General features: G+C 47.2%; 1 protein-coding gene across 7 annotated transcripts in view; it reads left to right on the top strand.

Moving 5' to 3' along the window:
* Window positions 1-25,462, top strand: part of LOC130385669 (rap guanine nucleotide exchange factor 6-like) — a 90,352-nt gene that overhangs the window by 59,219 nt on the left and 5,671 nt on the right. For 4 of the 7 annotated variants that reach the window (XM_056594291.1, XM_056594296.1, XM_056594297.1 and 1 more), the window contains 16 exons: window positions 59-167; window positions 259-502; window positions 3,823-3,980; window positions 5,056-5,070; window positions 7,019-7,259; window positions 9,636-9,803; window positions 10,106-10,321; window positions 11,467-11,678; window positions 12,480-12,603; window positions 13,480-13,503; window positions 16,401-16,621; window positions 17,395-17,568; window positions 18,504-18,650; window positions 19,303-19,422; window positions 21,415-21,721; window positions 24,069-24,586. In XM_056594291.1, the coding sequence (XP_056450266.1) occupies window positions 59-167; window positions 259-502; window positions 3,823-3,980; window positions 5,056-5,070; window positions 7,019-7,259; window positions 9,636-9,803; window positions 10,106-10,321; window positions 11,467-11,678; window positions 12,480-12,603; window positions 13,480-13,503; window positions 16,401-16,621; window positions 17,395-17,568; window positions 18,504-18,650; window positions 19,303-19,422; window positions 21,415-21,721; window positions 24,069-24,586 (2,998 nt within the window). The remainder of the gene's footprint in view (window positions 1-58; window positions 168-258; window positions 503-3,822; window positions 3,981-5,055; window positions 5,071-7,018; window positions 7,260-9,635; window positions 9,804-10,105; window positions 10,322-11,466; window positions 11,679-12,479; window positions 12,604-13,479; window positions 13,504-16,400; window positions 16,622-17,394; window positions 17,569-18,503; window positions 18,651-19,302; window positions 19,423-21,414; window positions 21,722-24,068; window positions 24,587-25,462) is intronic. The other 3 variants (XM_056594293.1, XM_056594294.1, XM_056594295.1) reach the window with 3 other exon arrangements.

A 25,462-nucleotide genomic window follows, 5' to 3' on the forward strand; every position in this document is an offset into this window, starting at 1 on the left:
TGAGTCTGTTTATATCTGTGACCAAAAATCCCATTATTCCCTCGTCGCTCCGTTCCAGATCATGGAGATAAACGGTCAGAACTTTGAGAACATCTCCTACACCAACGCCGTGGACATCTTGAGGAACAACACCCACCTCTCCATCACCGCCAAGACCAACATATTCGGTGAGTTCGGCCGACTGTTTGACCTCCGTCTGTACCATAAGCCTGTGTTTTAAATCTCTAACGCCATCTCCTCCACCCGTTCCCCCCCCAGTCTTCAAGGAGCTGCTGAGCAGGATCGTGCACGAGAAGCAGAACGGGGCGCCGCACATCCCCAAGATCCACGAGAAGAAGGGCAACCGCTTCTCCATCTCCAACCTGCCGGGCGACATGGAGTTCCCCAGCGACCACAAGAGCACCAGGAAGATGAAGGCCAACACCGTGTCGGGGGGCCGCAACAAGATCCGCAAGATGCTGGAGAAGACGCGCTTCAGCATACTGCCCCCCAAGCCCTTCAGGTAAGAGAGAGAGAGGTCGGGAGTGGGGAAGAGGGTAGCCTGACGATGGTCGATGGGCAGGCATTGATTTACTTATGGGATAGTTTTGTTCGGTGCCATAGTATCTTGGACTATATAGGAAGGTGGATGGATATTTATTGATGGAATGATTTATTCATTGCTTTTTGGATGGCGGTGCCGATGTGGTCCGGGCCATCGGGCTGGGATAGAGATCCGCATATAGTTATTTGGAACAAAAAAATCTGCTTTGTCGAGAACTTCATTTCATTCAGTTCTATAGAATTGGGCCAATGTGTCCCTCTCTGCCGTGTAACATACCATCTCCTAGGTCATTATCGCAACTCATCTTCATTCTCAGCATCACGTACTCTCATTTATGGCCATTATGGCCATCCAGTACCACACCCCTCCCCCGGCTTTATTTACTCCAAGCCTCAGGAGCAGTCAACAGGCTGGGGGTTTAACATTGTTCTCATACTGTGCCAGTACCGCCTTGATTGGATTTCATCTTCCCCCCTCCAAATGCTTTCCGGGTCTCCATAAAGCTCTCGATTGTGTCATAGGGGAGAGAGAGAGAAAACGCCATCCCATTGCTCCTAATGACGTGGCTATCCATCAAGCACATTTGTGCACACACTACGCACAATTGAGCGCTTCTACCGGTCACATGGCCTGTTACAAAAACAATGGTGTTTTTATATGCACAAGCATATACTGAAGCATGAACACAAACTTGCATACAAAGACAAAGACACAAAAGCAAGTCTCGCTCTCTCGCTTTCGCTCAAGCTCTCTCTTGCTCTGTCTCTCGCTCTTGCTCTTGCTCTCTCTCTCACGCTCTTGCTCTTGCTTTCTCTCGTGCTCTTGCTCTTGCTCTCTCTCTCGCTCTCTCTCTCTCTTGCTCTTGCTCTTGGTCTTGCTCTCCCTCTCCCTCTTGATCTCGCTCTCGCTCTCTCTCTCTCTCTCGGTCTCACGCACGCTCATCACACAAAAACATTGTCGCGCATCTTTGTGAGCTCTCTTACTTTAAAGCACACTTTACGACAGATGCACAAAAAATTATGAAGTTCTCTATTATCTCCTCGACTATTTCCATGCGTGCCCATTCCCACCATATTCTGGTTCTGCTAAGTCCACACATGGCATTGTAACATGGAAAATAGTTAAATAGTATAACATTATCCCTTCATCTTTTTCTTTTCTTTTATAGTTCACTGTTCAAAAGGCCCTTTCATTGGGATCAATTAGCATATGATTGTGTCAGAGAGAATGGACCAGGATAGCCTCAGAGTCAGAATTGAATTGCAGGGCAGATAGAAAAAATATCATATCAAAAAGCCTGCGTGTTCCAAAAGTAAAGTAAAATGCTAATGCAAGTGTGACTTTGTAGGCACACACTATGTATACAGTTTGTGTGTGTTTGTCTATGTATGTGTTTTTGTTGACACCGTCCTATCTCTGTGTCTCTGTCAGTTGATTGCACTGCTCTCCGCCTGGTAATGATCTCAAGCCGTTGCATGTCGGGCGACCGAATTGACTTCAATGGACTATCTGTTTATATTCTTCTTCTTTCAAGTCTTCGTCAAGGGTCTGTTCTCCAATGTCTTGTTTTGTTTCTTTGTTTTCTTCCTCTGTGCCGTCCCTGCTGCCTCAGGGGCCTGTTTGGGTAAGACCCGCTGTGTCTCCACATAAACTCCCTCCTTCCAATCCATGCCATTGTTTGCAGACACACATTTGTGCATATATATATATATGTATATGTATATATTTGTGTATGTGAATATATATATGTGTGTGTGTGTGTGTGTGTGTGTGTGTGTGTATATATATATATATATATATATATTGTGTATATATATATACATGTATGTGTATATGTGTATATCAAATAAAACGATTCAGCAGAGCCAGGGATGTGTAGACCAGGGAGGGGAAATTCCCAAGCGAGTTGGATGAAAGTGCAATATGAAGGCAGTCCATTTACCATTTACTAGGCACACTGCAGGCCGCGACATGCACGGTTCATGCTGACCTTCAGCTCAGAGACCATGACTGCAGTGGAGGTGTTTTAATGTTAATTAATTCAACATGGACCTCTTGGTGGTCCTCCCCGCCCTGAGCCCTCCTCCCTCTCCCCCATCAGCTGCTCTATGCTCCTCCTGACATGACAGCGCCCAATGCCCCCTCTGCTTCCCTCAATGAAGAATACATTTGCGGGGCAGTGGGTACTGGACTCTCTCCCTCGTATGAGAGAGAGGGGGAGGCGTGTTGTTTTCTTTACTCCACATCTCTCCCGCTTTTATTTTTTCCGTATGCCTGCCAATTATAATCAAAAGAGAGCTTTATTGGGAAGGGAAATATCAACATGGATGTTGCCAAAGTAGATGAATAATTAATCTCCCGCTCTCTCGCTCTCGCTATGTCTCTCTCTCTCGCTCTTTCTGTTTTCTCACTCTCTGTCTGTGTGTGTCTCTCTCTCTCTCTCTCTCTCTCTCTCTCTCTCTCTCTCTCTCTCTCTCTCTCTCTCTCTCTCTCTCTCTCTCTCGCCCTCTCTGTTGCGTGTGGCCATCCCCACTGATACAGGTTAGCGTGCCAAGCTTCCTGAATTGAACGGGTCAAAAGGACACATCTTTTCTCTGCGATATGATCACTCAGTGTCAGCTCTAACTGTTGAACTTCCTGAATGGTGTACTTTTTCAAACGTGTGTGTGTGCAATATAAATTTGACCAATCAATTCAACCTATAGTTGTTCCAGATCGAGGTCAGAATGAGAAGGAAGAGTGGTAAATGTAGCTGAACAATTCAGTAAATATTTGTACAAAAATAAATAAATTACGTCCATGTTTACATATTGGGTCAATCTTGAATGCGATTGCCATTTTCTATATCCAACTGCATTGTGTATGGTGGGTGCTTAATCAGCCATCTATTAATACCCTACACATTTACAACCCCACCATGGATGAGTTTCATCCATGCCTTCTCTTCCTATAATAGCAAAGATTTGTGTCTGTTTTCTCTCTGCGATCGCTTTTATTGGGCTACCAAACCTTTTTGTGCTCCTTGTTTCGTAGATATCTATTTAGGTTGCATAGATAAAGAACCTGTTTCCAAAGCCCTTGATATTATTAAATCAAGAAATGAGTGCGTGAGTCGGATGCCACTGACCTCAGTATTGCATCCTCTGCTGCAGTAGAGGTTCTCGTCTCCCCTGCCACCCCCTTACCTACTTCCTTATCTTCCTAATCCTCACCCATGCCCCCTCTAACCCATCCACTGGTCATTCATATGGTCTCCCCCCCTCCCTCCCCCTCCGCAGTGACGGCGGCGTGGGCCAGTCCCAGGACGACAGCATCGTCGGCACCAAGCAGTGCCGGCATAGTGTGGCCATCATGCCCATTCCCGGGAGCCTTTCCTCCAGCAGCCCCGACCTGCTGCAGCCCGCCTCCAGCGTGCTGGACTTCTCCAACCCTGCAGGTGAGGAGGGGGAAGGGAGGGTGTGGGGGAGGAGGGGAGGGAGGGATCCCCAATCCCCAATCCCCACCATTGATGGCATAAAGTCACCTTCATTTTTTATTTTTTTTTATTCAAAGCAAAATGCTGACAGTTTATTCCTATGCAATTGTACATGCAGTTCAGTACATACAGTGCATGCCCATGTCCGATCATATTGGCGATCATAGATAGTGTTGTATGATCTGCAATACGATGACCGAATCACATGACCTAATTAGCAAATGAGCCACAGAGTTGAGTTGCAACTCGCACACACACACACACACACGCACAGCAGCGAAACGCACACACGAGCCGAGCAAAACGTGCACACACGCACGCTCAGCGAAACATGCACTCTCGCACGCACACTCAGCAAAACACGCACGCACTTACGCACACACACGCAGCGAAGCGCATATGCGCGCGCAGCAAAGCACACAAACACAATTGAGGTCAATTTGATTGATTTTAGTTCAGCCAGGGCACTGCTGGCCAGGTTCCAGAAGTGGAGGAGCTAGTTAGGTTACCTCTGGCCAGGTGGAGGAGGTGATGGAGCTAGTTAGGGCAATGATGGCCAGGTTTCAGAGGTGGTGGAGCTAGCCAGGGTCTAGCTGGTCTAGCAGTGTGGTTGCTGACCAGGTGCCGGCCCGTGCCCGCTCAGTTACATTATTAAATCTCTTTAAGTTGAGGTTCCCCCACTCTCCTGCTGCTCTGGACTTTAGAGCACATCTGATGTGTGTGGTACATCGCAAGCCAATTTAAACGTCTTGTCATCATTGTAACAAAGTTGTATCTTCTATGTATTTATATTTCTCTCTCTGTCTCTCTCCCCCTCCCTGCCTCACCCTGATCTATGCAGTGATTTCAAGACACACCGTCCCCTTGGTGTAATACTTTATCATAAAGAATCAAAAACTCTATACCTTCCCATTTGATCATTTTGGTTTTGATCCTCATCCTACACACACCGACGCATTCTCCTACTATTCAACGACATTCTTTCTCTTGTCTCATGTTTTCTCTATCTCTTCTTTCTTCCCCGTTGCTTGCCAAGCCTTGGGACTCTACTGTAAGTACCTCAACCCTCCCAGAGTCTTGTGGGATGATCTTCCCTTGTAACTGTAAATGCATGTCTTTCCAGATAGCGGTCAACTCTCCAAGCCATGGCATTTCTAAGCTTCTTTCGATGATGTAGATTCACGTGTGTGTGTGTGTGTGTGTGTGTGTGTGTGTGTGTGTGTGTGTGTGTGTGTGTGTGTGTGTGTGTGTGTGTGTGTGTGTGTGTGTGTGTGTGTGTGTGTGTGTGTGTGTGTGTGTGTTCCTCAGCACTAGTGTGCTACCTTGTTCCACTCTCTCCTCCTGGGCCATCAGGGCCCTGTCTCCTCCACTCAATCTGCTCCCCCCCCCCCCCCCACCACCATCTGCACCATAACTGCTGATTTATCTCCGTCTCAGTGATGGAGTGAGCGGGAAAAGCGTTGGCAGGGAGGCAGGGAGAGGAGGCGGGGGTGGGGCATGTGGGGAGCGGAACAGAGGAGGTGTGTTGTTGTAGACTTCAAGGTGCTGCGTCGCCAAAAGCTCTAGATGGAAATCCGAACCTTACCAAGAGAGCAAACACTGTTATTTTCCACTGAATTTATTCATGTATATGAATATAATTACTTTTCTCATGATTTTGTGCGTGCTATTATCAGTTAACGGTAGCGCCGTTGGGAACATGAGTTGATGTGATGTTCATGTCACCCTCAATAACTTTCTGGTGGCCTGAAGCTTATTTGATGTTTGTTTGGCGTTTATACTCGCAAGCCTTCAAGGCACAGCCCCTGTACAATTGTCAGCGGACGTTGGTGTATAAATAATTGTAGCTTCTAGGGCAATGTCAAGATGGAAAATGTCTTGTCTGCTTTTAGCATCCAGGATGCTAAAAGTAGTATAACCCCTCGCTAGCATTTAGTTTTGATCATGTGCTTTTCACTGTACATTCCCCCTGTCAGTTCTCTGACCGTATCTCTATTTCAATATCACTTCCTCTCAGTTTCCATCACCGAGAAACTTTCAGAATACAGTACGTGGAAACTTAAGTGTCAGTCAGGAGAAGTTTTACCACGATTTTTTTTCTAAGGGCGAAATTTCAGAGTTGTCAGTTACAAAGTGTTTTTGAGAGAGACATGCTGAATAAATACAACATCTTTTCAAACTTTTCCATAATCGAGCAGCCCTAGCACAGACAGTAAAGCTTTGGGTTATGGTCAGGTTTTGGTTTGAAATGGTTACGTTTACCATTGTTCAGTTTAGCAGCATTTCACCAGACAATCATATTGCTATTATGAGTAGGGTAGTCGGTATCCATATTCCGGCCTTACTGACCCATGTTTGACCAAAGTGGTCCTGATTTGTGATTGGCTCAGATTGGCTAATTATCCTATCCGCTGGGTGTAAAATCAGGAGGCTGGGACAATGTAGTCATTGGGGACCTCACATGATGGAGTCACGTCTCTCCCCCCCCCCTGTAATTTTACGCCCCCCACAAATATGGCGCCTAGGGCGGCTGCCCGGTTTGCCCGTGCCTAAAACCGCCACTGACCTCACGGCAAGGGAAGGATGCACAAGATCATATGTCCTTTGACCGTTATTGAAAAGCCCAGAGCTCCAAGTGGAACGAGTGCACACCACACGTTGCCAATCCCACATAAATCCTCTTTCCGAGGGTTTTCTTGTCCAGCCAAATTTAATTGGCAATTGCAAACAGAATGCAATAATTGTTACAATTATTACCAAGATTCTGTTTGTGGGCCACTAGATGTCTCTTAATCATCGTCCTTTTCACTCTCTGGTGGTGTTCCTGTGAATCTAAAAGCAGACATGTATATCTGTTATTCCTTTGAGCATGGTCTGTGAATGTATTCCTGTTCAAGTCTGTATACACAGGCATCCACGTCCACAGGCTTACAGACGTCGCCTGCCACTCCACCCATCCATCCATTGACCCCTGTCCTTCTCCGGCCCTCCCCCCGCAGACATCCCTGATCAGGTGATCCGGGTGTTCAAGGCCGACCAGCAGAGCTGCTACATCATCATCAGCAAGGACACCACGGCCAAGGACGTGGTGTCCCACACGGTCAACGAGTTCGGCCTGCTGGCCTCGCCCGAGACCTACTCCCTGTGCGAGATGTCGGTCAGCCCCGAGGGCGTCATCAAGCAGCGGCGGCTGCCCGACCAGCTCTCCAAGCTGGCCGACCGCATCCAGCTCAACGGCAGGTATGGAGCCTCAGGAGTAGCAGTGTACTTTGAGTCATTGAGCCTGAAGGGTAGCTGAAACCATCACAGCATGCCCTCACTGTTGGAGTAGCGAGTAAAACAATGTTAAGGTACTTAACGGCCAAGGTGAAAACAAAACAGTGGCAGCAATTAAGCGGGGTACAGTAGGGAGCAGCGGAGATATATATATATATATATATATATATGTTTTTTATTTAAACAAACGGCATTAGGGGTGCCCATCATTTGTAATCATATTTTGGTTGTTTTGTTTATTGCATGGCTGACTCCCTGTTGAGTTTCTCTCTCTGCTCCTGGGGGATAGGAATCCCTCCCCTTGGCCTCTGTCCACACACATCCCAACTAGGTTACAATGAATATTTGATCCCCCCCCTCCACTTCCTCAAACCCGCCAGTCACATACATGATGCACACGTGTACAGGATGCACACGTGTGCACATAATGCATGCACAAAGACTTAACATAAGACCCATGCAGTCAAGGTCAAGATGTGGATGCATCATACTTGTACGCTCAAAGGTCACATCATTAACATGTGATGTGAACCTTATTTTATGCACACATGCCTCCTCTTTCTCCCTAATTTTTCTGATTCTCTACACCACGACATTCTCTTACATTGCCCGCCACCATGTACCAACACTGTTTGTTGGCCGGCATCATTCTGACAGCTGTTTGGTACACTTCCCTCAAACTCACTTAGAGCAGGGCGATTACTAGGCGCAAAGGTTTACAGGCACACGCACAATCTCAGAAATTGCGAGATATGTGTATGAACACATGCACACATCCTGTTTGATGAACACGTGCTCCAAAAAACCCTTTCCTATCCGGTGGAAGTAGCTTAGTGTTGCTGCCCTGTCATTGCTGCCTGGTCTGACCAGCACCGCTCTTCCATTAGCTCTTCCCTCTCCCCTTCTCTCTCCTCCTGCTGTTTGTACTCGTTCTCTCCTTTCCTTCCTTCAGGAGGCCTGAATCTGCCCCTTGGTTTTTGGCACACACTGTTGGGTAACGATACTTTAAGACCCAACTAGTTACATTCCAAGACTGCTGCTACTATGAACTGGGAAAAGTGCCTTCCAAAACGAATGCTTTACTCGTTAGAACATAAAAATATGTGAGTTACTCAATAACGCGTTACTTTGTAGTACGATACGATGATCAGGAACCACATTATATAGATCTTCACATTTGAAGAGATGCAGGAAGAGCAAGGGGGAAGATGTATTGCTTTTTCTTCTCTTTTTTTAGACAATGCAAAACTTTGAATCTACCTCTAATCATACCCTTTTTCCTCCCCTAGGTAGTCCATTATATAATTTAAACTGGCTGCAGTATCATACTTCTTGTCTGCAGTGGTGATACAAATGCTAACTTAAATAACAACTTTCAATCGGAGAGAGGAATGGAGCTATCTCTAGCTGCAAGGATAATAAATAAAGCTCTTAATTTCCCCCTCTTTCTCTTCTCTTTGTGAGTGTGTGGTCTGTGTGTGGGTGTGTTTTTGGTTCTGCCTCGGTGTGTTTCAGCCCTCTCCATCCGTGTCTCTCTATCTCTCTTTATGTCTATTCGTTTATCTTTGCTTGCTCTATCCATCCCTCCAGGGAATTTTAGATGCATGAGAATTATAGATCACTGGTGTCATAACTGCACTCATCCAAACTTAAGCCGTGTACAGGAAATGTGCTCTTTTAGGATGAAGCGAGGAGATTTATCGTGTTATGAGCAAATGGGAGCAGATTGAGAGAGAGATGCAAAATACATGCATAGATTAGAGTGCACGTTTTGTCGCTCTATATTATATACTGGTGCGAATAAACCGTTTTCTCAATGGTCAAAAAAAATGTTTTTGCAGCCTTAAGCAAAATATAACGTGAACATATTGCTTAACATTGCATATATGGTATTACTTTAAAATAATTCAATATAACAAGCCCATTTTGTCCTGTCTTATAAAAAATAATCCCCATGCATCCCCTCTTGAACATATGTCATTACACTTGATGAAACCAGCCCACGTCATGTTTAAATGTGCAATTACCCTGGCTCATATTTCTACATTTATAAGACACAGCCGTAGTGCAGGGAGATTTACTTTGCATGTAATTTGGGATTAAATGTAGATACTATACTGGACTTGATCACCATACCCATGCTTACCTGGGCAATAGGCCAGCATCTGAGCCTCTTATAATTCCCACACTCCTCTGGATTAATATCTCTCCATATCTAAATGCTATTTCCTTTTACAGTAATGTCTAAATACTCAGAATCTTTAAAAGGCTCACTCTGCGAGAAGCAGCCAGGTGTCACCAGGTCTGCCCCCCCCCCCCCCCCCCCCCTGCCCCCTACAGGTACTACCTGAAGAACAACATGGACACGGAGACCCTGTGCTCGGATGACGACGCTCAGGACCTCCTTCGGGAGAGCCAGATCAGCCTGCTGCAGCTCAGCACGGTGGAGGTGGCGGCGCAGCTCTCCATGAGGGACTTCGAGCTCTTCAGGAACATCGCCTCAACCGAGTAGGTGGACGCCTGGAGACGTACATCCGACCCAGACGGTTATACAAAAACACATGCATCTGTGTGTGCGTCCACCGACTCGGTGGACGCACACACAGATGCATGTGTTTTTGCATAAACGTCTGGGTTGGATAAATGTTTTCCATACCCTAACCCCAATATAAATGGAATATCAAGATTTACTGATAATGGAAGAAGAATTTTAGCGCGAATGGATCTAAAACGCAGACCTCTTTATCCCCATCATGTCAACGACATTGTTTTCTATGAACCCCCCCCCTGCTTCCCTTGGTGGTCACCAGGTACGTGGACGACCTGTTCAAGCTGGACTCGCGCTCCGGCAGTGGCCACCTGAAGCAGTTTGAGGAAGTGATCAACCAGGAGACCTTCTGGGTCGCCACGGAGATCCTGAAGGAAGGCAACGCGCTGAAGAGAATGAAGACCATTAAGCACTTCATCAAGATTGCCCTGCACTGCCGGGAATGCAAGAACTTCAACTCCATGTTTGCCATCATCAGGTCTGTCTGTCTGTCTGTCTGTCTGTCTGTCTGTCTGTCTGTCTGTCTGTCTGTCTGTCTGTCTGTCTTCAGAATAGTTAGCAAGCTAACAACTGTCTTTTTATGCCATTAAAAGGATGAGAAATGTGGTTCCACTGCCATATATGGACAGCCATGATCTTGTTAAATCCAAGGTCTAGTTTGTGTGCTAGTTTCTCTGTATCTCTCTCTTTGCCTCACTCTCTTACTCTCTCGATCTCTCATTACGTCAGCTTACTTGTGTTGAGCCACTGCAACTCTGATTCCCGCTGTTAAGTTGGAGGATTATGTGTTGTTGATGTAATGAATTCTCTGTGTGGCTTCTAAGATGGCTGCTAAATTAAACCGAGCATGCCACTGTGGTGCCACTGTGTACGACCAGACCCCCCGAGTGCATGCGTGTGGCCGCAGCACTTCTGCGCGTGTCTGTGTGTGTGCTTACATAAGTATAAGAGTGTGTATTAGAATAAATCAAAAGGTTCTCAGTTTTCTATTTAGAGCAGAGGGAATCAGGATGTACATTGCTGGAAAACATCTTTTGAAGATATAATCTCTAATTTAGAAATGTGTAAAACATCAGAATTCTGATGCGTTTCCAGTTTCACTCATATCCAAGACAAGACTGCTTTGAGGATGAAAATTGAAGGCGTAATTTGACTGCTGATGAGAATCGACGTGCACTTCACAAACAAACCTCGATGAAGAATGTGTAACCTTGACACAGAGTGTTAAAAATGGCTTATGCAGTCAATTTTGCTATATCCATTATCCCAGGAGTATCACCTGAGGACGCCACTCTGAGCTGGAGCAAGGAATTGTTAAGTCTGCCCTCGTACTCAGAAACATTAGCAGCATAGTGCTCGTATGCCTCGCGACTCTTAAATGACCCAATGAAAGCAAGAGCCTCCGTTCCCTCATAGCTCACAGCAGGCCAGCACATGGACTCTGACCTTGTGTGTGTGTGTGTGTTCGTTCCTGCCTGCTGGTGAGGTTTATGCGAGTAGTGGTGAAGAGTGTTCATTTTAGAATTGTATTAACTTTTCTCTGTGTCTCTTTTTCTTTCCTCTATTTCCCTCATCCCTCATCCCCTTCCCTTCCCCCTGTTGCCCCCCCGGTTCTCGAACCAGCGGCCTGAACCTGGCCCCAGTGGCCCGTCTCCGGGCATCCTGGGAGAAGCTGCCCAGTAAGTACGAGAAGCTGTTCACGGACGTCCAGGACGTGTTCGACCCCTCGCGGAACATGGCCAAGTACCGCAACGTGCTGAGCAGCCAGAGCATGCAGCCTCCCATCATCCCCCTGTTCCCTGTGGTCAAGAAGGACCTCACCTTCCTGCACGAGGGTAAGCTGGCCACTCGCTTGTGTTTCCCATAGCCCTAGTTCCCTCTTGGTCTTTGGTGGGGTTCATTGTGTGTAAAAGTTAAACTTGATGAAAATTACTTGAATGTTTTTTTTTTTTGAATATATATGCTGATACTTTAAAATAAGGCATAATTCAAAAATAGCATTATTATGTAGCATTAGTTTATATGTTGGGGTTAGTGGGGTATGATTACGATGAATGGGTATGAATATACCCTTATTGTAATGTTTTTGTGTATATACTGCATGTATGTATATATATATATATATATATATATATATATATATATATATATATATATATATATCTATGTATATATATATATATATATACCTCATGTGAATATATTCAGTTGTCTGACAGGAAGTTCCCATATTTGGGGATTTCCTGGTGAAAAAACCACACAAATCATGTCTCTTCATAATGCAAGCCGAAACAATACTGGAAAGGGGATGCCTCTTTTCGTACATCGTGACCTTTATCCTTTTTTCGGTGTTTCTTGCTTCCTGCGTGCGGGGGTGGACTTTGCCCCGAAGCCGACCCGTTAGTTTTACTTCTGTTAATGGCTTCCCCCACTTTATTATTTTTAACAGCTTCCCTAATAATGCCAGCTCTATAAAATGGAATTTGCCGGAATAACTGAATAATGAAAACATGAGACAGCACAACACATCGCTAACCTTACACCTTGAATTAACCATCTCTAACCTGGTCTTTGAATTGCTTTGTTTCACGTGTGTGTGTGTCTACGTGTGTGTGCGTGTGCTTGCGGGTCTTTAGGTAACGACTCCAGCGTGGACGGCCTGGTGAACTTTGAGAAGTTGCGGATGATCGCCAAGGAGATCCGCCATGTGGTGCGCATGACCTCCGCCAACATGGACCCTGCCCTTATGTTCCGACAGAGGTACCTCCCCCTGCACACACCCACACGTACACGTACACGCACACGCACACGCACACACACACACACACACACACACACACACACACACACACACACACCTACCTTATGCTGGCCTACTGGTATTCATCCTACACTCCATTCAGTCATAGTCATTCATCTGTGGAGGATCGAAAGAAACTTCTAACATGTGCTTGGGTTAGCAGTAGTGTTTAAATAACTAGTAGCTAATCGACTAAAAATACTCTCTGAGTAGCTCTCGCCGTAGCTCCTGCGGTACCACACAGATCCTTCCAGTTATGATTACTCTTTGGTAATGGGAAGATGGGAACGTTACCATGGCTACGATGCATACATCAAGGGAATCCATGGCATCAGGTGCACGCATGCGGTCCATGGATACCATTTGGTTCCAGTGCACGGCAAAGTCCCCTGCGTGTCCTCGTGAACGTACTTGATATGGCAGGTGTCGAGTACAACAGTTTGAACTCATGCTACCCGTAGTGCGATGATTCGCTCTGTTTGTGTGTGGCTCTATCGGTTGTTATTTTTCTATGCAATGACTCTCACAGTGCATGACTGCCCCCTACAGAAAAAGTCCCCAACACTGCAATCATACGTGAACCCAATCTCAACAAAGTTTCTGTGAGGCTAATGTTGTTTACTTCGTAGAAATGTATTCACTGGTCACACGCAAAATATACAGTGAATGATACACAGATATGGGGATTGGTCCAGTGTCTGTCGTCCCTTCACCTGTCATTTCCTGTTCCTCTGTGGTCATGTGACCTCTACTTGGTTCCCACTCACCCCACATCGACCTGACCCTATACCCCTGTCTCTAAATCACGCTTCAATCTTCACGCATCTCGCTTGCAGGAAGAAGAGGTGGAAGAGTTTAGGGTAAGTTTTGTTTGGCAACCATGTCCAGCCAGGTTTGGTCCGGTCCAATCTGGTTCCTGTCACCCCCTCCCCTGCCCCACCCTGCCCCGCCCATTACCTCATCTGCAGTGGCATGTTCTCCCCGTGTGTTCACCATTTGTGTGTGCATGTGTTTGTGGATGTAGTTTATATCCGATATTGCCCAATCGTCAGTCAGAAAAAGGGAAACTAAGATTAACAGCATTCATTTAGATCATAGGGAATTAAAATGAAGAAAATATAAAGAAAAACCTGATCGTGGCAGCCAGCTCTACACAGGCAATATGCCAATTCCTATAAAGTCTATGGCAATAGTTATGGCAGTATTTATCTCGGATCCAGCAGTCCTACTTTATAGCAGATTATTTTAGCAGAACACAAAAAATGCAAGGGCGGTTAAAACTTGTTTTTGTTTCGTTAGAGATATTCCAGTGAAAATAACGTTTCATTTTGAATAAGTGTATTTCCACAGTGGCCAGTTTCTCCAATTTTAATCTGAAACCTTTACAGACAATTTTGTAAAAGTCTCTGTAACGGGAAATTGTGGTGCCACTATTAAATCATTTGCACAACAGCAACCTGATTGGTTGAAACAAATAGGAAGCGAAAGAAAGTTAAAGACCCATTCACCCAGATTTGAAGTTGAAGTGCTGACATCACACTTTAGATATTAACCTACGTCTGATTTGTGAGACCTGGGCAGTACATCATTACTCATCACTGTTGCCACAAAGCTTAATTGGACAGTGAATGTCTCAGGTTTTTCAGCAAAGTAGGGCAAGGCTGTAGAGAGAATCCCAAGAGCAAGTTGTGTGTATGTGCGTGCGTGTGTGTGTGTGTGCATGTGTTTGCGCTCATCCAATTAACCTTTCCATTTTCAGCCCTCGTACGCCTTTTCCCTGAGCTCATGCCCACATCCAAACCATTCTCCCTGTCCATCATTTCCCATTTGTTTGAATGTACAGTACATATGCGTCAGAGAGACATGGCTCAAATAGTAGATTGAATTAATTGGTCCCCCTTCAATCACAAGGTTAAAACACACATTATTTTTCAGATGGGGTCAAAGTCTGGTCAATATTATTACATTATTTCTTGTTTTTGCATTTATCCTTTTCAAATGGATTGCTCTGTCTATTAAACCCAAACCAGTAGGTAACCAGAGTGTGTGAGGACAGATGTGTGTGTTTATGCATAACGGTTAAACGCTACATGTCCTTAACGCATGGATCAGTGTGAACCTTGATCCGATCAACGGATAAATCAGTTATTGTAGAGTAAAAAATTGAATCTGAAAATATTTGTACGAACATAAACCAATGGCGTTTATAGCAGAATTAACAAGGATTAAATATTCACATAAATGAAGTGATGCTGTCAGGATTCTGACGTTGCATAACTACGTGTTTATGGCCCCTCCCCTACCTGAAATGAAGCAATGGTGAGGGTTTACGCACGGGTCTGAATGTGCCTTAAGAAGAACATGAGACAGACTAACAAACCGTCTACCAAACAGCCACACCTTCTCACCGCAGCCTTCAGGCAACACTACGGGCTGACTCCGCTAGCCGTAATGCTGCAGATATGAGTCCCTTCTCTGTAGTAGAGAACACAGGCTTCACAGACATGTTTCAAGGGCTTGAATCGTGATACACTGTGGCCTACTTCCTGCACACGGTTCGCCTAGACATTTATACCTGCCTTATGCAACAAAACAAACATCGGATTGATATTAAAGAAACCATTTCTCTTGCGATAACCACAGACAGTTGGACATCTAGGATACAGAGAACCACCTTACTGCCGATTTCATTAGGAGACAAGGAGTCAGACGGGGAGAGAAACAGCACTTTGATTTCATTTTGATGGGGTAATCGTTTCCAGGTGTTCTATTTTGTTTTAGGCAATGCTGTGTTACTTAAGTTTGCCATATGCTGATCTATGCTTTATTATAATTTTTCGTTATTATAAAGCAGGCCCGACTGTTTTGTTTATTTTCTCAATGCAAGTCATTTATTTGGCTATATATATATATATATATATATATATATTCCAAATCTACTATATGAACCAGGTCATGTGTATGCGTGTGTATTGTCTGCATTCTAGCATCATCCTCATCCTCATCCTCATCTTAATATTCCCCATATCAGCCTCTGTTGGGTTCCCCTAACCAGTTTGTTTGCCAGCTCCTGACAGAATCCTCTGTTTGTTTTGGTTATGTCTAATTACGACGCATGGCACCGACGCAGCAGCAAGCCCTTGGCCTCAAAAACGCATGGACATGTTATTAACCTTGCATCGCACAGACATACACACGGATGTATAGGCGGACCTAACTGTAGCGCAAATGGAGTTGGATGGAAGGCAAACCAAGTGTGTGTGTGTGTGTGTGTGTGTGTGTGTGTGTGTGTGTGTGTGTGTGTGTGTGTGTGTGTGTGTGTGTGTGTGTGTGTGTGTGTGTGTGTGTGTGTGTGTGTGTGTGTGTCGTTTAACCTCGGCTTTATTTACTCCACTGGTCTCTATAAATACACTTCTCTGCTGTTAATCCTCTGTATGCATCTCTCCCTCACACTCTTTATCTAGAGCTCCTGACTCTGTTCTATTTCCCCTCTGTTCTTACTTCCTTCCTTAACGTAGCATATTTTATACCGGCACTCATCATTCAGTATCATTTCACCCTCATTTTCTTTTTCACCTCTATTGTCTTTTATATCTTTCTTCTCTCTCTTTCTACCCTGCGTTTCTTTCTCTCACTTTAAATTCTCATTTGAAATGCTCGATTTGCCTAACAGTTATGCACGACAAATGTTGCCAGGGCAAACCAATCCCAATAAAAGAAGAGGGATAGATCCAATGTCCCCCCCTCTTCCCCCCAGGTCCCTCAGCCAGGGCAGCACCAACTCCAACATGCTGGACGTGCAGGGCGGCGCCCACAAGAAGCGCGTGCGCCGCAGCTCGCTGCTCAACGCCAAGAAGCTGTACGAGGACGCGCTCATGGCGCGCAAGGTCAAGCAGTACCTGTCCAACATGAGCGTGGAGACGGACGAGGAGAAGCTCCAGATCCTCTCCCTGCACTGCGAGCCCTCCTACAGCACCCGTGAGTACCCCCGCCTTCCCCCAGAGCCTCGACACCCCAACACACGCACACACCCTAACGCACGCACACACCCTAACGCACACACACACACGCCCTAATACGCGCGCACACACCCTAACGCACACACACACACGCCCTAGTACGCCTGCACATATTTTTCCCAAACTGATTTAATGGTCCCCTCAGAACCTCTGAGCTTGATCTCCTCAGCAAGTCAAGGTGGTTGACTCAGAAATACTGTGGAGAGGACTTTTATATCTCTCAACCTTGATGTTTAATTCAACTCATCTTGGAATAGAAGCATGGATGTTTTTTTGCCCTTGTGCTATCAGCTTTTAAAACACAAACACATGCATGCATGCATACATACATGCACACACATAAAGGTATTGAAAACAGGATGACATGATGAATAAGAACATCAAACATCGAAACATGTGAGCCTCAGTGTTGACATAGTAACTGTGGCTCAACACCGCCCCCAAGTGTTTAAGCAGAGCAGTAACAAATGAACCCATCATATCTGCAAATGAGTTTCATTCAAACACACACACTCAGCCACAACCATGCTTGCTTCTCAAAAGTGATGCATGTATTAACCACTCGATGTAAGTGCACAGTATGTAAACAGCATCGGAGGTTCATTTATAATGATGCTCTTTTATTAGTATTTTTCCAAAATAAGTTTTTAACTGCAGTTAAACCTCCATTGGAAGCGTTACTATAAAAGGCTTGAGTGCTGTCAACCCTCACGGGCCGTGCGTCTTCCCTAGTGTCCAAGAGCCTGAGCGAGCGGCGCTCCACCAAGTCGGACATGTCCCCGGTGTCCCTGCGCTCTGCCCTGCCCTCGGGCAAGGCCCAGAACCGGGTGTCCCAGGTCCTGCAGGTCCAGGTGCCACTGTACCCACTGCGCAAGAAGAGCACCGCCAAGGACCTCAACACGCCCAGTAAGTAGACTGGGGACGCCTGGGAGGATTTGCATTCAGTGTGCAGTGGATAATGTGTCCATATATCGAACCAGGTAGTATGCCGGATGCACGGCCCACACAGTACGTGTACCTATGTAGACTCATGAAAGCACACATAGGCGGTCCGATAGGTCGAAAAAGCTTATACACTCTATAGACTGCCTGCAGACCCAGTACATATACAAACCATTAATTAGACGGTGCCAAGGTGTGTATGACCCAGTAAGTATACGGCACCAATTTACCCAGCATGCATGACCATGTAAGTGTGTACCACTTAGGCCCCGTCCACACGAAGCCGATTTCATGGCGAAACCGCAAAGGTCTTGTACGGTTCGGCCTTCCGTCCACACGAAGCCGGCGAATCCGCTGACCGAAACCGCAAACTTCTGAAACCACCCTCGGAGGTGGTTTCAAATCTACCCGGTTTCGTTTTGGATTCGTGTGGACGCCTGAAACTGACTGAAACCGCAAACCATGACGTCATCGCCCCCCCCTTCGATCCTCTAGCCAATGACTGTTAAGCCCGCGGAGTCTCACCCTTTATGCGCATGCTCGCCTCTTTTCTTATTTATTTTCCTTCTGGATTTCTGTAGCAGAAGCAGCGCCCCTTATGGGCCTGGCTTGTGTACTACAGCGTTTATACAGGTCTACCCGGTTTCGCTTGGCTTCGTCTTTACGGAGATACTTCGAAACCGGATAGATCGAAACCGTAACGGTTTCGCCCGTTTCGGCTTCGTGTGGAGTCTACTTCATGTCAGGCTGTATGCAACCCATCCCAGTGATTAGACCGCAATTGAATATCAATATCAATGGGTAATCAGTGGGCACAGAGGCTCAGGGCAAAAGAAAGCTGCACTTAATAACCCTCCCCCCAACCCCCCCCCCCCCCCCCCCCCCCCCTGTCCCCACAGGCGCAGCGTCCCCCCAGGTGGTGAAGAAGCCCCCGGTGAGCACAGCAGACGAGTGGAGCTCCAAGAGGCCTTGTGAGGACACGGTGTCCACGGTGTCCTCGCTCCACTCCAGCCCCACTGTGTCCCCACAAGGCTCCCCGCGCAAAGGTGAGCAATACTGGCGCAACAGCCTTCACAGTCGCCACAGTCACACACGCATACATCCATATCGCATATATCCTGGCCGTCAGGTGAAATGTTAGATGAAGGGAATTGCGTGGTTTTGAGGTGGTACATTCATTTGAAGTGCACATCCTGGAGTAAGCTCTGCTGGAGTTATTCATAGACTCTTTCAACACCGTCACAGTCTCCACGGTACGTTTCTAGGTCTGCATGAACAGGAAATGAATTAGACGCAGGCCTCTGATCCTGACTGAAGGAGGCGAGTAAAAATAAGAAAAGAGGAGAGGGCACGGTTACAAGAAGGATTAAATATGAAGAGAACACTAAAAGTGGGCATCTCTCACGTTAAGTCTGTGTTATTTTTATAGTCTTCAAAGTGCTTCACAGGCCCACATATAGTATGTATCCCTTAATCAAAGCCCTCTGAAGGCCAAGGTGAAACGGCCCTAGTTATCGAGAAAGAAACTTTGAGAAGCAACACAGATTAGATAAAGTGAGGAGTGCAATAGATGCAACGTGGGCGGATTCAACGGTACCAAAAAACACAATTCCAATCAATCATGAATGTGAGAGCCAATCTGCTCATCTGGCACACTAAGGAATGGGTGTCTTCTCCTCTGTTTATCTTCCTGTACAGCAGGTGGCGTGGCCAAGTCCCACAACTCCAGCCATATGAACCTGTCGGGCTCCTCGTCCTCGCTGACCAGCGACGCCAGCACCAAGGCGGGCACGGCAAGCCTGCGCAGCTACGGCATAGGTGGGGCTCTCCTCCACAAGCACATCCTGCTGATGACCAGGCCGGCCAGCACCGAGGAGACGCAGAGACAGAGAGAGGGAGATGAGGCAGAGAGACAGATGCAGGCAGAAGAGAGGAGCAGTAGCAAGGAAGCAGGAGAAGAAATTAGAGAAGCAGGACAGGTGGTTGTGGCGGAAGAAGAGATGTCCTCTCAGGGAAACGTCAGGGGCAGGAGTGCAGACGGAGGCGCAGAGAGGAGGTGCAGCTACCTTTCTGTCCAGAGACAGACAGGCTTACCCGGGTTCAGTCCCACCACGACAGCCCCAGACAGCGGCCCCCGTGTTCCAGGGCGGAGGTCTGTGAGGCCCCCCTCTGTTCCCCAGGGCCAGACGACCCTGGGCAGCCCCGCCGCAGAGTCAGACAGCCCCCGAAGGGGCAGAACCCCGGGGTCTCTGTTGAGGAGGCGGCTGACGTCACCTTTCCGGGCACTGAGGGAGAAGAGTCTTTCCCGGGAGAGGCCGGTCAGGTTGCTTCTCGGGGCTGGGGAGGGAGAGCAGGAGCAGGCGTTGGGGTCACCACCCCCAGGTCAGGAGCAGGGACAGCTGAGAGGCAGGAGGGCGCTCAGTCCCAACCCTTTCCTTTGGCTCTGCAAGGACAGACAGCGCAGGAGCAGCACGCGCTGACTCACAGACAGGGAGACGGTATCCACAAAGGACCCACACAAAGGAGATTTGATAGGTGGACAAAGGTTTTTGATAAAGAATGTTACAAAAGCAAGTTATTTGCGAGAAGGTTTTCTTTTTTTCCAATGCGATAGTGAAAATGTCAAGATGATGTTCTTTTGAATGTTATTTGTTCAAATGGGTGACACATCAGAGCGTTCCCACGCGACTCCGTCCCCGACAGCAGGACTTGGTGCTCCAGTGACAGGGTCCCGCTCGGCTGCCCAGATGAGTCACAGACTGTCAAAGAGAGCCGAGTTACTGGAAACAAACAACACCGCCCATTACAAAACTGCACTTGACTCGCTTTGTTCCAGAAAAAGAGTTGGCGGCTTAACATTTCATGTAGTTCTGCACTTTACAAGTTGTTTCTTCTATGTGCGTAGGCGTTTGGGCAGGGAAAGGTAGCAGGGTCATCCGTAGTGATGGCAGACAGCTTGGATATCTGTCCCTGTGCTCACAGCAGGGACGCTGCTTTCAGCGCTGTTTTGTATTGCTTGGTTGTGTTCGGTGAGGTAAACACAGAGACGTTTACCGATTGTTAATGTTCAAAATCGAAACGTGGCCTGTTTTCCAACCTCAAATTGTAGACAATCAACAGCAGGCCCCAGCAGGTCTCGTTAAATGTCTTTCTGTTTTAGGCATTATGAATTGAACTGTGGCAACCACAACAGAGTAGTTGTTGAACCAAAAGCACAGCGGGGAACACACTACTCTACTGTTAATGTACGTCGTTTTTTGGATCATCATGTCATTGTGAGGCAGGATGGTTGTTCACTGCTCCCAGGTCCTCTTGCAATGTGATGGTAGTTAATGGAGGTTACATTTATTAATAAAAGCATGCGTTTATCCTAAAGTTAGTAGTACTTTCTGACAGCTATACGCTTCAACGCTATCCGTCATGGGTTGATCACTAAGTTAAATAATGTGCAATAACAATTTAGTGTAGCTCTTTTTTAAGTACAATAATAAGAAAGAATGGTTCATTGAATGTTTTGCCTTGCTTTACATTAGGGTGAATAGGCTTGGAAAAATAGTAGCCTCTGCCTCTTTTTCACTCCCTGGACCTTTCATGTCTTTTCCTCCATCTTCCTCTCTTCATCTCTACCTTCCCTCTACTGCTGCTCTTCTCTTCCTTCGCTCTACATTGTATGATCCACACAGGTGGATCATACAATGTATTTTGGTTGTTCCTTAATGAAAGGCAGCGCTCAATGTAATCAATGGCGATTCAGATTATTATATTGTTCCTCACATCTTATACCGCCCCCCCCCCCCCCCCACACACCAGGCTATGCTCTGCTGCCGGCCGGTAAGGCAGACAGCCTGTCGGACTCCAGCCACAGCGAGATCTCCTCGCGCTCCAGTATCTGCTCGGTGGACTCCATGCTCACGCCCGGCCCCGACGACAACAGGTGTCACGGCAGCCGCTCCGCCATCACCACGACGACGACGGCCCCCGTGGCTGCCACCGGCGTAGCCATGGTTGAGAGCAGCAGCAACAACAGCAGCTGCTCCAACACCACCACCACCACCCACCACCATGCTGCCTTCGCCGCGCGGACGGGCGGACAGGACTACGGTCATCCTTGCACAAGGTAACAAAGCCACGCTCACTGAGCTTCATTGATTCTTTGTATTTACATTCGGCACTGGCAGACTGTTTATCCAAGTGAGATAGTGAGGCTGTGAAATATCAAAGCGTTCCATCGGTAGCACCCACAGAATGCAGAGCGCAAATCAGAGGTTGTTAACCACACTTCCACACAGCCCGGTAGTTTCCTGCTTGATTCTCATTTCATCACACACACACACACACACACACACACACACACACACACACACACACACACACACACACACACACACACACACACACACACACACACACACACACACACACACACACACACACACACACACTCTCTATTACTTTGTCCTCCCCTCATTAAAATACAAACCCAGCTGGAGGTCATCACACACACAATTATTTTACAGGCGTCCTTTGTTTAATATCCTCTCCCTCCCTCTCTTTATATACTATAAATTGTCGACAGACAATTGTATTTATTTGCATGTTTTTTGCAGCTTTTGTTTCATAGTTATTTTCTACTAAATCGATTTGATTTAGGTAGACGTCTGAATCCTGCCAAGTGAACAGCCCATAGTTGGCTTATTTTAGGACCAGACCCACTCCTACTTGGCCTTCAGGAGCAAACCCACTCCTAGGTAGCCTTCAGGACCAGACCCACTCCTAGATAGCCTTCAGGTTCAGACCCACTCCTAATTAGCCTTCAGGATCAGACCCACTCCTAGTTAGCCTTCAGGACCAGACCCCATCCCAGTTAGCCTTCAGAATAAGACTGACTTCTAGTTAGCCTTTTATTTATTTATGTATTTATTTTGTAGTAATCCGTCAGCCTGTGTATGAAATACAGTCATCTCCTATAGGCTTGCTGTTTAGCCAGCATACATCCAGAGCACAGCAGTGAACCGTGGGCTTATGAAACCCAGCCCAGAGTGTACATTTATCACAACGCTTTACCACCTGACAGACGGCAGCAGGGTATTTCAGTGGCAAGAGCTAGTAAATGTACATTGCAATGAGACTTTTTTATTTAAAGGTTTTACTATGTCCCATCCTGTCGAGAGAGAGGGGGAAAGAAAATGCAAGTTATGTCTTGCTGGCTGACCCTTAAAAGGTTGTCTATGTTGCATGAAGAACAAAGAGCCAGTGTGTTTTACGGACACTTAAAGAGAGGTTCACTCTGCTTTACTGCATCCAACCTTTCACCCCAAGTCCTTTTCTGGCCTAGTGGTTTAATGGTCTTCATGGGAAGACGGATGCCTCGAACAACCTTTGCGTGTGTTTTTGTGTACACACACACGCACACCGGTGGGACTGGTCCATGGACGTAAAGGAGGGTGCTCCTGTATTTGTTAGAGGCAATAAGGAGATCCAAGATAAACCATTACCAAATCTAAGTATCCTTTATCAAATATCATTTCTCTGACTGTTGACACATTCTTCTGAAAGTGTTTCAACAGCGCACCCTGCAGGGCAGGCCAGAGGGGAAAGGGCAGTCCATTCGGGGTGGTGGGGGTGGGCAGAGGAGGACAGGATCTCTTTGAGCAATTGACTGTGCATGATGCTCATCTGTTATTGGTTAAATGTGATCTTCTGCAGTGCTCTCCATCAGAGTCAGCGAAACCAGCGGAGCACTCTATCTTTTGTTTAATAAAATTTGTTCTCAAATTAGTGCATGTTGTTCAAATGCTACATCATTACTAGAAGGTATGATCATACATATGCTTAATTTGTAGTTTGCCAACACTTCACAGTCTGAATTGTGTGTGTGTGTGTGTGTGTGTGTGTGTGTGTGTGTGTGTGTGTGTGTGTGTGTGTGTGTGTGTGTGTGTGTGTGTGTGTGTGTGTGTGTGTGTGTGTGTGTGTGTGTGTGTTGTACATGGCATTTTATCGAGATTGTGACGACTTTAAACATGATTTATTTGACAAAATGCTCCCAATACACAAACAATACCTCCTTCCATCCCCAATTTATAAGTAAATAGCCTTCACGGATATACCAATGTAAACTCGTACATCATTTTGACACCACCCAAACACAACACAAGAAAATTACATTAAATTCAGAAATATTCATTGAAACATCTGTCTCTCTGTCTCTGTCCCTCATTCTCTCTGTCTCTCTCGCTGTCTTTCTCTGTCTCTGTCTCTCTCTGTCTCTCTCTGTCTCTCTCTCTCTGTCCCTCATTCTCTCTGTCTCTCTCGCTGTCTTTCTCTGTCTCTGTCTCTGTCTCTGTCTCTGTCTCTCTGTCTCTGTCTCTCTCTCTCTCTGTCTCTGTCTCTGTCTCTGTCTCTGTCTCTGTCTCTCTCTCCGTCTCTGTCTCTCTCTCTGTCTGTCTCTCTCTGTCCCTCCCCAGCTCCCCCTCACCTCTGGCCAGCAGTCGTCTGGGCCCTCCCTCCGCCTGCTCCTCTGCGGCGGGGGAGGACCCCGGCCTCCCTGTGTTGGACAGCGGGCGCGGCAGCTGGACCTCCAGCTCCTCCACCTCCCACGACTCCTTCCCCAGCCTCCCCTTGTCGTCCTGCCGGCCCTGGGACCACGGCACCCACCCCGCCCCGGCCCTGCTGGCCTCCGGCTACCGCTACCCCCAGGCGCCGCCGCCGGGCCCCGGGTCCGAGGCGGAGGCGGGGGCAGGGGGCCACGCGCGCCACGGCAGCAGGGACTCTGAGTCCAGCGGCGGCGGCTACGGCGGGCGCTCGCGGCAGAGCTGGGCGTCGTCCGGCTCGCTGTCGGACACCAACGAGGGGAACTACGGCACGGTGAAGCGCCGCAACGCCTCCGGGAACCCCCCCTCGCCCGCAGACGAGGAGGGGGCCGGGCCGGGCGCAGACCCCGCCTACAAAACGGTGACGTCGAGCACGGACAAGGGCCTGATAGGTGAGGGGAGGGTTGCGAGTTTGATTCCCCGTGATTGTTGAAGCCTCACTGTGCATGTTTATTCATGCGTGTGTGTGTGTGTGTGTGTGTGTGTTAGGAGTGGTAGCTTGATTATAACATCACTAGTCCTTAATTCAGTGTTTGAAGGGTTCTTAATTGAGATGCTCCAGTTTTTTGGTAGCTATTAGCAGCTAGTGAGAACTAGTTTTATACTGTCATTTCACTGCCGTTTGACCATGTTTTATGCAGTTGTTCGCAGACACTTTTATCCAAAGCTGCTTACAGTTATTAAACATATTTTATGCTGAAATAATAGTTTATTATTATCAGAACCTCTGAATTGAGACGTACCTGCTTTCAGACAGTGAGGTCCCAGATCCCCTCAGGTAGTAACAAGGGACTGTGCGCTAGTATCTGCATTCTACACTCTTAAGTTGATGGAGTGCTCCCATCGTATCATTCAAGATGCATTCATCTGCTCATGCGTTAGTGCAGACCCCTGATGATGACCAGCCCTACTTTGAATTGACTCAAAGCACATTTAGTCCTGCAGAGAGGTGACGTGTGTTCTAGCCCCCTGAATGATCACATGAGACCCTCTATGGAGAGACGTACAGTTTTGGAGGAACCACGAGACATGTATCCAGCTCACCGCGTCGCCCCATGAGCCATCCCCTGCTGCCACTCCACCCGTCGCGTCTCGATGTCTTTTCTTATGATTTCCACGTTGTTGTGCTGTCAAAACATCACATTAATTTATGTTCTCCCCTTCCTTTATTTTCACCCCCCTGCACCCCCTCCCACCCTCACCCCTACACCCACTCTCATCTCCCCCTCCCCCAACCCTCGGGTCGACCACCCCACCCCCCCCCTCCG

Source organism: Gadus chalcogrammus, chromosome 7 (genome assembly GCF_026213295.1).
Source record: "Gadus chalcogrammus isolate NIFS_2021 chromosome 7, NIFS_Gcha_1.0, whole genome shotgun sequence".
Classification (NCBI taxonomy): Eukaryota; Metazoa; Chordata; class Actinopteri; order Gadiformes; family Gadidae; genus Gadus; species Gadus chalcogrammus.